The following is a 12,574-nucleotide window of genomic DNA, read 5'->3' on the forward strand; positions in this document are numbered from 1 at the left end:
GACCTTAAATCTGGACCACCCTCCCTGCTTTGTTTTTCAGTCTGGAAGTGGCTATCTCGTGGTGGTGTTTGTCTATGTGACGGAATTTATTGGCATGAAGGCTCGGACGTGGGCATGCATCCAGATGCATTCCTTTTTTGCAATTGGAACAATGGTGGTGGCTTTGACAGGCTACTTTGTCAGGACCTGGTGGATCTATCAGATAGTCCTCTCCACAGTGACTATCCCCTTTGTCCTGTGCTGTTGGATACTCCCAGAGACACCTTTTTGGCTTCTCTCAGAGGGAAGATATGAAGAAGCGCAAAAAGTAGTTGATACGATTGCCAAGTGGAATAGGGCCAGCTCCTGTAAACTGTCAGAACTTTTGTCACTGGATCTAAATGATCCTGTTGGTAATGAACCCCTTGAAGTTAAGAAGCACAACCTATTAGATCTGTTTTGTGACTGGAATGTTGGAACGAGGACACTTACTGTTTGGCTGATTTGGTTCACGGGGTGTTTGGGATTCTACTTCTTCTCCTTGAATTCTGTTAATTTAGGAGGCAATGAATATTTAAACCTCTTCCTCATGGGTAAGTAGTTAAATTATATTTAAGTGTAGCAATGAACTGATGTTTCTACCATGTTTTTAGTGTGCTTTTATTGTCTTTTCTCTACCAGGAACAATACTGCCCACTGTATTATTATGGCCTCTTTTAGTGTTATTAGACTGGAATGCCAGGTATATATATATACACATATCTATACATATATATATGTGTATATATATATATATTTTTTTTAAACAATGCAAACAGTCAGAAGAATTTAGTCCCTCCTTCCTTTTCTGCCTCTGCTCCTTGCTTGCTTCCTTCCTATAAGCCCACCCCCGTCTCAGAACTCTCTTTGAGAGGTGACGTCTTTAACATCTGGCTTGTGCTCTTTTATATCTCTTTCGACACATTTCCATACATTTGTGCAGATCAAGAGATCATTCCCTACCTGTTGTTCTTCGTAGGTGGTTTTCCTTTTAAGATTTAATGTGTCTTGGAGATCTTCTGGTATCTTTCTACCTTCAAAAGTGCTGAATTTAGAAATTTCAGTGAAGAAAATCACTTAAATACATGCAACTCTAATTTCGTTGTCATGCTTCTTCCATTCTAGTAGCAGGTTAAAATGGCTCGAGAAATTGCTGTGACGTCTTGAGGCATGACTCCGAGGGCCGTCCAAATTCACACCCAACATGAGAGGAATATTAGAAATCTGTATTGTCCATCTAGTTGCAACTCCTGGCTATTTTCATAAAGGCTGCCTGCACTTGCTATTATCCTCAGAAAATCTTGCTTTTACATTTTTACACATAGATATCATCCCTTCTCATTGGAGTGCTCTGATGACACATCTGTTTTTGTTCATGATAGCTCAGCAGGAATTATGAGAGAAGTCATTTGAAGGGGGGAAAAACCCACCTTTATTCTCTTGGGCAAACCAGCAAGTTTGCAGACTGAGTCCATCTTGGCTTCAAACATTCTGTATGTCAGTTTGAGAAATGATGCAGCGTTCCTAGAACAGAGCAGCAAGTGGCGGGAGGACCCAATGGGGTGCGGTGTGACATGGGGAAGCTTAGGGAAGCTGGAGCTTTAGATCTTTATGATATAGTTTCTTAGTTTTAATGGACATATACATTCTCAAGAAACTGGGACATCTCATAAGTATAACAATGTTTCTAAGATAAATATACATGGTTTTTAATATTCTCTATTGTCTTGGATTTTTCATGCTGTTGCCCTTCCCAGAAGTCCTCTTACTGACAGGAGCTTCATGTCAACATTTCTATGCTGTGAAATTTTTGAATGAGTTTTTATCTCCTGAGATGTGTTGGGGCTGGTGGGGATTTCAGCTCAGGTGTTGGGCTACTCGCAGGTGATAAATGCTTCAGTAGCTTCAAGACAGACCCTTGGGTTATGTGGGGTTAGGAGCTGAACTGGGTCTGAGCAATGGGAGAGGTTGTGTATTACAGAGTGAAGAAAGTAAATGGCAGATTGTCCTAACCCCAGGAGGCTTGCTCGTTGCTCGCACCATTTATATCTCAGACACAGTCAAACCAAAAACTAGATGTAGTATCCGTATCCTGAAGTGACAGCTCCAGAAAAACCAGGGTAGGATACTTTAAATCACTCTTCAGACATTTCACAGTTGCTGCCCCACTTTGCTAGACTCTGGGAAGTTGGCTGGTGGCCCAGGACCCAGTTCTGAGGCGAGGAAGGAGGGAGGGAGACTGCAGCAAAGGAGTCTTGGCTCCTGAAGACCTGCTACCAGTCCCTGAGCTGACTTACTAATTTGGCTCAAAGCATTTAATCCCTGTGGTGAAGTGGGGACACTAAGCCAGGCCTGCTCCCATATGGCTCTTTTGAGGGTCATGATCTTACTTGACCTTGAAAAGTGCTTGATAAGCTCTTTAAAAAAGTAGAGTAAGAGGTATACAAACCGATCTGGCCTGAAAGCCTGGGCCTTACCGCAGGGTCCGTGGAAGGGGCGTTTCCTTCAGAGCCGAGTCTTCTCCAGGCCAATGAAAGGAAGAGAGACCAGCTCTAGGAGGTGGCTCAGGATGTTAATCTTTGCCTTGGCCTGAGCCACTTTTATTTTTTTTTTGAGCAGCAGCAGCTGAGTTTGATTTCTGATGTACTACTGAGAACTTTCCCTCGGAGTATATGTATCTACCCCGATGGTGTGTTCCGAAGCTGGGGGAGACATAGACGCGGGCCTGCCTCTCCGGGGGCTTGCAACGTCCTGCAGTTGCGTGGACAAGGGCACGTCACTCCTGAGCGGCAGTGGTGGGTTGCATCCTGAGGTTAGGCAAGCGGCAGAGGGAGGGAAGAACTTGAAGACTGAATTACGTGCAAGATCTAGGCTGCCGAAGAATGGCAGCTTCCTGAAGGAGACCGTTGGGCTTGCTCGCTTGGGCACAGGATCTTCGTGCTTGCTTCCTATTTCATTCTGGCTGGTAGATAGACATAGAGCTTTCTGGCTCTGGATCTCAGATTCAAAAACTTTGGTTTTCAAGAGAAGACCTTTTAAGATGCAGCTCTTTACTTTTGTGGTGGGGCAGTAAAAAGAGGCCCAAGGAAGTTTCCGTCCTGTAGGGGACTCGTGTTAGATTTTAAAATATATATATTTTATTTATTTATTTATTCACGAGAGACACAGAGGGAGAGGCAGAGACACGGGCAGAGGGAGAAGCAGACTCCCTGCAATGAGTCTGATGAGGGACTCGATCCTCGATCCCAGGATCACACCCTGAGCCAAAGGCAGATGTTCAACCACTGAGCCACCCTGGTGCCCCTCATGTTAGATTTTTAAATGTTTACTTTTATTTATTTGTTTTTTAAGATTTTATCTATTTATTCATGAGAGACACACAGACAGAGAGAGGCAGAGACACGGGCAGAGGGAGAAGCAGGCTCCATGCAGGGAGCCCGATGTGGGACTCGATCCCGGGACCCCAGGATCATGCCCTGAGCTGAAGGCAAGCTCTCAACCGCTGAGCCCCCCAGGAGTCCCAAATGTTTACTTTTAGATTAAAAATCCATCACACCTTATCATTAGTTTGTCTATCTAGCCCACACTGATTTTCTACTTTAGTTCCTAAACTTTGAAATCACTCATCTAGAATTTTCCCTAGTTCTGTCAAGCGTGAGAAATCAAAGGTCAGAAATTATCCACTGGTCGTCTGTGAATTTACTGATGTATTCATCTGACAGGCCTGTCCTCTGGGCCCCCTGTGCATGTCCTGGGGCGCTTCCAGCCTGGTGGGGGACAAGGTTCCTAGGGCGGGTGATGAGTGCCAGGCAGACTGCAGGACTGTGTACTTCACAGGACACATCCTCCTCCCTACAGGGAGTTTAAAAGGGGGCAGAGCTTGCAGGGCAGTCGTTGGGTAGCTCTGAGGGGCTCCTGGGAGTGGGGAGAGGGCTGATCATCCCTTTTGGGTGGTGGGTTAGAAGGCGAGGTCCTGTCGCGCAGTTGGTTGCCGTGGCTTATCGAGGGCCCTTTCGCTCAATGACAGGTGCAGTGGAAATTCCTGCCTACATCTTCATGTGCTTGGGGATGGACCGTATAGGGAGAAGAAGCGTTCTGGCCTTCGCCCTTATCTCAGGTGCACTGTTCTGTGGTGTGGTTATGGTGATCCCCAAGGTGAGTTATTTTTATGTCTAATTTAGGGTGTGGTTAGTTACACTAGGACAGCAGATATGAAGATCAATTCAGACATATGGACAGAGTATACACATAATATTTTTAAATGTGTTCTTTTAAAAACCATCCTTTCTCTGTTGTGTAAGTATTATATGTTCATGGTAAAAAGATTAAGGAAAAAAATGTTAAAAAAAAAAAAAAAGCACCCGTAATCTCACTTCCCAGAGATGGCCAGTGTTGTATTTTGTAAACACAGAGGTCCCAAAGGAGGACAGTTGATCACCTCTTCCAGTGATTATTGTAATCTTAAACGTTCATTCATTCAACAAATATGTATCCAGCATCTGTCAGGTGGCAGGTGTCGTTCTAGGTGCTGAAGACTCACAGTGAATCTAGTTTCTACAAGTATGAAGAAAACCAGAACAGGATAAGTGATGGAGAATGTGAGTGTGTGTGTGTGTGTGTGTGTGTGTGTGTGTGACACATGTGTTTGCTTTATCCAGGGTGATCGAGGATGGTGTGCCTCCCAGAGAAGGTGACAGTGGATTAGAAACCTGAAAGAGGGGGGGGAGCCATAGAGACATCTGAAGGACATAATGAGTTCTATCTTCAGGACTGTTTCAATTTAAGTAGTCTTGTCTTTCATTGCAGTAGATGAGTAGTTTCCAATTTCTGGTATGCCTAAATCCCTCAAGAAACTTGTTCTTAAGAATGCAGTTTCCTACTGAGAAACGATGCCATAAACTACTGAAAGCACCCTCCCATTCCCATATTTGGGCAAACACCATCCCCTAGAATAACTCTTGCATCCAGTAAGTGCTTCTCCACACCCGCCCCCCCCCAAATGTTATCAGAACCTGTGTTTTTCATTCTTGATTTGGAAAATGTGGTCATGGTAACTACACTTTAAAATACTTTCTATAATTTTCTCTAGGATTATATGATTGTTCAGCAATAGTATCTCAACATTTAGAGCCAAGGCATTTAAGATTTTACATGTTGTTTGAAATTTACGTTAAGTTAACCAGTGACTTCTTTTTATAGTACCATTTCACTTAATTCTCAAGGTTGGTGAATCAAATGTTTTATGTCACTGAAATTTCCAGAGGATTGATATACAACTATATGCAGGCAGTAAAACTACTCGGGACCGGGAGGTTGCTGCCAATTTGAGGGAACTTCATCCACACCTTTTTGTTTGTTTGTTTGTTTTAAGTGGTTTACAGGTATACTAGTTGAGCTGATGGCAGCTGCCTTTGAACTTGTGAAGATTTAGGGGAACCCCAGAACCCTCGAGTTCTATAATGGTTAAGCCCCTGTGATAATAGGGAAGACAGGAAAGTAGCTGAAGGGAGTTTCTAGAAATAGGGAGCCAACACTTAACCCCAAATTTCTTCCTTCTAATAAAAGTTTCTCCCCAAATGGCAGTATCAACACGTGTCCATGTTTTTTTTTAAGTTACATTCATTCCTTCAACAAATCCCGTCTACAAGAGATACTGTCAACAAATTCATCCCACAAACACACAGTAATTAGGGTGTAGGGTAACAAGGTGACATTAGTTGCTTTATTAGAGGCATCGTCAAATGCCAGTGACTTCACATAACAGGTATTTATTTCTTGCTCATAGAAGGTTTGATGAGGGTCTACCTGGTTGGTGGTGGCAGGAGTGGTGAGGGGGTGTTTGGCTCCACGGAGTCATTCAGGGATTCAGGTTGACAGAGGCTCCGCCAACCTCAACACATGAACCCTGGGGTCACCAGGATCTCCATGTCCAGCTGGCAGACAGGAGATGAGCGAGAAGATGGAATGTGGGAAGTCTTTGGGAGTCCCAGCGGGAAGTAGAGGACCTAAGGGCAGCAGGAATGGAGTGGGAGAAATTTCACTGTTGAGAAATGCTTCCACCAAAAGAAAAAAAGAAAAGAATCTCTTTTAATGGTTCAGTTATCACTTTCAGATTATTTTCTGAAGATGATTTATAAAACTAGAGGATTACTGTCACAAAGGAGCACAATTTGTTTCTACGGCTCTTTGAATCACTCTGCTTGGATCAATTCCAGAAGGAGTGGGTCAATTGCTAGTGCAACTGGTACCCTCTGGGCGTGTCTCATTCCATCGCAATCTCTGCAAATGGCTTTTCTAATTTGGTAATTTGAAATCTCCAAGGCTGGGGGGAGGCACAATTAAATTAATCTCTTAATTTTATGAAGATGGAAAGCTTTTACAGACCAGGAGTAGAGATTACAAAGTAAGTTCAAACAGAGAAGTAATAGTTTTCACTCTTCTGAAAAAGAGTGATAATTCTAATTATTGGATAATTAGAACATTTAAAATAATATTTGAGATTTTATGTATTTCCTTTAAAGATATTAGTTATGATGGTCTATTTTGCTAATATATGTTTTTTCAGGATTACTTTATTTGGACTGTGGTGGTGACCATGGCTGGAAAATTTGCCATAGGGGCGTCGTTTGGCCTCATTTACCTTTATACAGCAGAGCTGTATCCAACCAGGGTAAGGTAAGAGTTACTTATTTTTCTCTTGTTTTCGTGTTAACTTGAGTGTCGTTTCATTATATTTGACCTTTGAGTATAAATGCTTGCTTTCTCTCCAGTGGTTACTGGAGCTCCGGAGATATGGGAAAGTTCCATGATGATGCTAATTCTGAATCTGGGGCTTTGTCTACACCTCATTAGCAAGGATATTAAAGAAATTGTGGTGAAATCACACTCTGTTACAAAACCATTTTAAGTCTCAAATACAATTGCCTTACCCTGACTCTCCATGGGACTCAAGGCTAATTTTCCCAGGATGTGTCTCTTGGTGTTCTGATGTCAGTTGTCTTAATTTTTAGGGCTGCCATAACGGGACATCAAAAGGTCAGGTGGCTGAAACAACAGAAGTCTATTTTCTCACATATCTGGAGGCCAGAGGTCCAAGGTGTTAGGCAGATTTAGTTTCTCCTGGGGTGGGGCCTCTCTCCTTGGCTTACTAAGAGATACTTATTCACATGAAAAGCACGTTCTTTCCTTCTTACTAGACATTCTATAAAGTTTCCTTAAATGGCTTTTAAAGAAAAGCTCAAGAAGATACCACTTGACTTTAAAAAATTGAAACAGAATGTTCCACAGATATAATAAATCTTTCATTCTCCCCGATTCCCATCCATCCCCCTACCCCAGACAAATTCCTGCTCTAGAAGACGGATGCTATCCTCAATGTGAGACTGAATGAATATGCATAAGGTGCTCATCTGCATAGCAAAGGAAGAATGGTTGATCTTCTTTTCTTTTCTTCTTCTTTTTTTTTTTTTCTGGTCCTGATTTGTCTTGAATGACCTGTATGCTCATATACTCCCCTGTTGCGCACAACACGGATCTAAATCACACGCAGTTCTTGGAACATCAGTGTAAAATTTATTTTCGGCCCTGGGGCCGAGCTTAGGGTTATTGTATTGATTCTCTGCTGGGAGTGTGGACAAGGGCCCGGGCGGTCCTGCAGCCCGCACATCGGTGCTGTGCTCGGCTTCACCTCTGGCCACTGTCTTTTTTTCTTTCTTTCTTTCTTCTTTCTTTCTTTCTTTCTTTCTTTCTTTCTTTCTTTCTTTCTTTCTTTCTTTCTTCTTTTTTTTCTTTTATTTTTTACATTTGTTTTTATTGGAGTTCGATTTGCCACCATATAATATCACACCCAGGGCTCACCCCATCACCTGCCCCCCCAGGGCCCATCCCCCGGTCCCCCATCCCCCTGCCCACCTCCCATCCACTACCCTCTGTCTGTTTCCCAGAGTTGGGGTCCCTCATGGTTTGTCCCCCGCTCTTACTTTCCCCACTCAGTCCCCCCTCTTCCCTTATGATCCCTTTCACTGTCCCTTACACTCCCCGCACGGTGGGGCCCTAGGATGCCCAGCCTCCCCCGACTGACCGACGTCGCTGGGCATCATCCCTCCAGCTCCATCCACTGCGTGGAGCTGGCGGCGGCCGAGTGGTACCCCGTGGTCTGCACCCTAACGCGCCTCCTGTTTGCAGGTCGCTGGCCGTGGGGAGCGGCAGCATGGTGAGCCGCATGGGGAGCATCGTGGCCCCGTTCTGCGTGTACCTCTCCAGCGTTTGGACCTTCCTGCCACAGGTGCCCGCGAGGTCCCAGTCCCCCGATGCATCAGGGAGGCAGTGCAGCCAGCTGCCATCTCTACCCGGACCTGTTAGAAGCCAATTTAGGGTTCAGTGGTGGTGGTTTACAGAAACCTTATTAACCGCTCCCCGGTGGGGAAAGAGAGCGGGATTGCTGTTTTATGTTGGGCGGTCACCTTCTGCCCCCGGTGAGCCCTTCATTGCGGTCGTGGCCGCTGTGGAAGCACCCTCTCCTGCCCCCCACCCCCAGTCTCTGGAAGCTGCCTAGGGAGAGCCCTGCTCTCTCTCGGGCCTCCCAGGCCTCTGCCCCAGTCACCTGGGTCCCCCACCTGGCCTCGACTCTGGGTTCACATGGCCTACCTGCTTGGAGGGCCCCGTGGTGCCTCGCCGAGAGGTGCCTGGTTTTCAGCTTACCTGAAACACGACAGACTCTTCATGGGTGATGCTTCTGGTGGGAGGAAGATGGGAGGCAGGCAGGCTGGGGGCTTGGGGTGGCCTGGAGCGCTCTGCGACAGAAGGGAATGCAGGGGAATCCGCTCCTCCTCCACCCTGCCCCCGAGAGCCCCAGCCCCCTTGCCCCAAGACAACCTCTGTCAGCAGGTCTCGTGTATATTTGCAGAAATACTCTGTGAATATGCTTCCTTCGGATGCAACAGATGTTGCTTGTTGTTTTCCTTGAGTAAAAAAATAAATTATAGAATTTCTCATTAAAGTTATTTCTGGGTGTCAAGCTGCCTAGGGAGCCGGTATTTTCATTCGGAGGAATGGAAATGCTAATCTGGAAGATAAGTTTGTATTTTCTCTTTCAAAAAGAAGCGCATGAAAATCACTCATTCTGATGCTTTTATTATCAGCCGTTGTTTCCTAGTAATCTAAAAAACAAGTGGACACTAACTCACATTGTATTCTTCGGTTGGTTTGGCGAAGATTTATTGAGCGTTGATTGTTGAACTAACCTCCTCGTTAGGTGCTATGGAGCAGAGATGAAAGAGGCAGCCTCTGTCCTGAGAGAGTCCGTCTGTCCAGGGTGGTGGGGAAGGAGAAGAGCCACCGAGCTGAGGGCGGGGTACGGGGAGGGCCAGGGCTCTGGGTTATAGGCGAGGACTCCCAACCCAGCCCAAGGCCAGAAGGAGGCTGCCTGGAGGAGGGGCCCTCCAGTCTATGTCTGGAAGGGCCAATAAGAGTCAGCCAGAGGAAAAAGAGAGAAGGGAGTTCTAGACAAGGGAATTAAAGGCTTAAAGGGAAAAAGGAAAATGGCCAGTTTGGGTTTGGGGTCAAGCCTATTGCCAACACCAGGGTGGGTTATGGGAGTCAGGAGATAATCTAGAAAAACAGGCAGGGATGTCAAAGGAGGTCAGAGGGAAGGGCATTCGTACTCAGGGAGACTCAGAGACGGCAGAAGTCACGTCCACGCCCCTGGTGAGCTGCTGGGTGTGCGGGACTGGGGCGGTGGGGGGAGGCCTAAGCCGTCGTCGGTGGCTGGAGGGAACACGTCGATGGCTCATCAGCGTGAGGCACCTGCAGGATGGCCAGCGGAGGCGTCTGGGAGGCAGATGCCTGGGGCCCGGGGCAGCTGGAGGAACAGGTGGGGGGGTCAGTCTATGTTGGGGGCACGGTGAGCAGACTCCAGAGCAGGGCCCTAGTCGCAGAGGCCTGTCAGGTGTGATGGAAGGAGGGCCCAGCTCCTCCAGGAGGAGCAGCCAGCGACTTGGGGAGGTGACAGGACCCTGAAGGAGGAGAGGAGGCCAGGAAGGCGGGAGAGGACAGCAGCCAAGAAGGAGCAGGACAAGAAGAGGTCTGCTGGGCTCGGCAGCTGGGAGTCTGCGGCCTGGGAAGAGCGGCTTCCGTGGGTGCGGGGAGAGGGCGAGCGGACCCAGGGAGGCAGCGGGCGCAGAGCTCGGGCTCGGGCTCGAGGGCTGTGGGCCGAGGCCCAGGGCCTCTCCGGCTTCCTGGAATGAGAGAAGCACACTTCTTGGGCCCTTCCCACGGACGGGTACTGTGCAAAGGGCCTCGAAGGGGTCATGGAGTTTAATTCATTCCCCCGTCCTTTGAGGCAGGTGCCACTCATGTGTCCATTTTACAGATGAGGAAACTGAGGAGCAGGAAGTCGCAGTAACCCAAGTTCACCCCGGGGAGCCCAGCAAGCTCCCAGGCGGAGTGGGTTATAAGAGGCTCGAGAACTGTTATTTTTACTGAAGGAAAATCAGTGGTAGAAAGGAAAAGGTCAAAAACCTGTAAGAAGGAAGGCGGTCTGTGGATAGAGGGACTCCCCCGCCCCAACCCTGCCCTCCCCATTTAGGAGGCAGGGGAGTCTGGAGAGGAGGAAGGGGGGAGTGAGAGGTGGGGATGGAGAGGTGAGGGCTCCCCGGCATGCCTGAGGGGGTGGGGGGAGCCGGCCAGGGTGGCAGGAGACCAGGTCTTCCGCTGGCAGGAGGGAGGTGGAGGGTTATGGGCTTGTGCGCTGCCTGACCATCCTGACCGCCAAGCCAAGAAGAAACATCCAGTCCTGGTTTGGACCTTCCAGTCATTCTCATTCTTGTTTGGACTTACTCGGTGGGTGTACCTGCTGTGTCTGGAAGGCTCCAGAAGACGCCTTGAAGCGTCCTTTGGAATGTCACCGTAGGTGCTGTGACTGCTTCTGGGCTTGCTCAAGTATTCCCAAGAATGAGGTTATCAGCGTTGCGCAAAACAAGATAAGGACCTGTCCCCCCGAGTCCCGCGTGTTACTGATGGACCCTTGCGTCATGCCACCGTGGCAGCCAACATGTGCTTGGCGTTTCTCCTTCTCAGACGTTGTAGAAGCACCAAGTATGTAGATTTATTGGGAAAACCATGCCTTGATTTATTTTTATGGGCTCTTCCCAGGTGGTGATTTTTTGGCTGGAGGGGTTTAAATTATGTGAGGATGGGACACATTTTTACAGACGGTGTAGAGATTTAGTTCTAGAATCCACCCAGCATCTTCATAAGGATCAACAGAGAAGAGATCTGTGGGCTTTAATTCTTAATACAATTTGCATTTTTGAAAATTGAGGTAAGACTGGTATCATGGAATTTGCATTTTTGAAGGCAGACACCATGGTGCTAATCTAAAAGGTTGCTTTTTTGTGTGTGAAAATTTGGAAAGTAAAGAATTTTTAAGGCAATCACATGGATCCTTACCACCACCACCACCACCCCCACCCCCCAAGTAGCAATTAGTTTCCATTTGCCTTTGTTTGGTTCCCCCTAAATTCTGTAGGTTTTGGCTCATTGCAACATTCATTTGTGCATTCACTCATTCATTCATTCATTCATTCACTGAGTGTCATTTATTGTATTTTGATCACGTACTAGTTTCAGGGGCAGGGTACGGTTGACCAAGACAGCCTCTGATCATGAAGTCCCAACCCAAGGCAATTGCTGGGTTTGTCTGTAAAGCGCTGGGGTCTGGGAGGTTGGGGCAGGGTCTTTTTTCTCCTCACCTCTCCTAGGACAGTGCTCACCAGAGTACTAATCTAGGTACTCTCTGGGGTTGACCGAGTCGGTCTCCACGGTGGTCAATGAATGGTGTAATGAGTGCCCATTCTGCTGGCCTGCCAAAGTGACCCATGGTTCCCCCAGGAGGTAACAATGACCACGGTTGCATCAAAGTTAATGCTGCTGCCCTCTGACAAAGGTTCAGAAATGATCATTCTCTGAAGGATCTGTTTCTTTTGCGACGTGTCCCTTATTATTGTTCTTTCAATTCCTTCTAGTTGCTTGTTGCGATTTTGGCCTTCATAAGCGGAGTGCTATCGCTGATGCTTCCAGAAACCATGGGGAAGCCTCTGGCGACGACTTGGGAGGAGGCTGCCAGACAGGATACAGAAAACGAGAGCTCAGGCAAATTATTTCCCACAACCAATAATACTGCGTTGAAAAACGTAGAAGCGATTGACTCGGGGGGTTCGGGTCTTGGTGAATAAATGTGCCGTACGTGCTGGCGAGCACCGGAGTAAAACATGGTTTACCATACTGACTTTGTATTAGAGGGATATTCTTCTCATCTCCTGAATGTCATTTGTATGTGTCTTTTAAAAAAAATTTTTGTAAGAAAGTCTTAACACAATTGTTTTTTGTAAAAGTAAAAAGAAATAAAACCGAGATGAGAATTCTCATTTTTTACACTGCTTTCTTACTGCCATAAAATATTTCTCCCTATTTGTTCTTAGATGTTTTAGGGACTCAACCTGCCCCCCTGCCTCCAGCCATGCAGGGAACATCACATCCTTCTGCCAGGACCCAGGTT

The 12,574-nt window shown here is 46.9% G+C and overlaps 1 protein-coding gene across 15 annotated transcripts in view; it reads left to right on the plus strand.

The window, feature by feature from the left end:
• SLC22A16 (solute carrier family 22 member 16) overlaps nt 1-12,443 on the plus strand; it is a 68,922-nt gene extending 56,479 nt beyond the window's left edge. For 11 of the 15 annotated variants that reach the window (XM_072831751.1, XM_072831757.1, XM_072831758.1 and 8 more), the window contains 4 exons: nt 41-572; nt 4,046-4,173; nt 6,584-6,693; nt 8,203-9,034. In XM_072831751.1, coding sequence (XP_072687852.1) covers nt 41-572; nt 4,046-4,173; nt 6,584-6,693; nt 8,203-8,572 — 1,140 coding nt within the window. In that variant the 3' untranslated portion in view covers nt 8,573-9,034. Of the gene's footprint in view, nt 1-40; nt 573-4,045; nt 4,174-6,583; nt 6,694-8,202; nt 9,035-12,041 lie in introns of those variants that run through there. The other 4 variants (XM_072831753.1, XM_072831754.1, XM_072831764.1 and 1 more) reach the window with 4 other exon arrangements.
• The last annotated feature ends 131 nt before the right edge of the window (nt 12,444-12,574 follow it).

Source organism: Canis lupus, chromosome 7 (genome assembly GCF_048164855.1).
Source record: "Canis lupus baileyi chromosome 7, mCanLup2.hap1, whole genome shotgun sequence".
In the NCBI taxonomy this organism is placed as follows: Eukaryota; Metazoa; Chordata; class Mammalia; order Carnivora; family Canidae; genus Canis; species Canis lupus.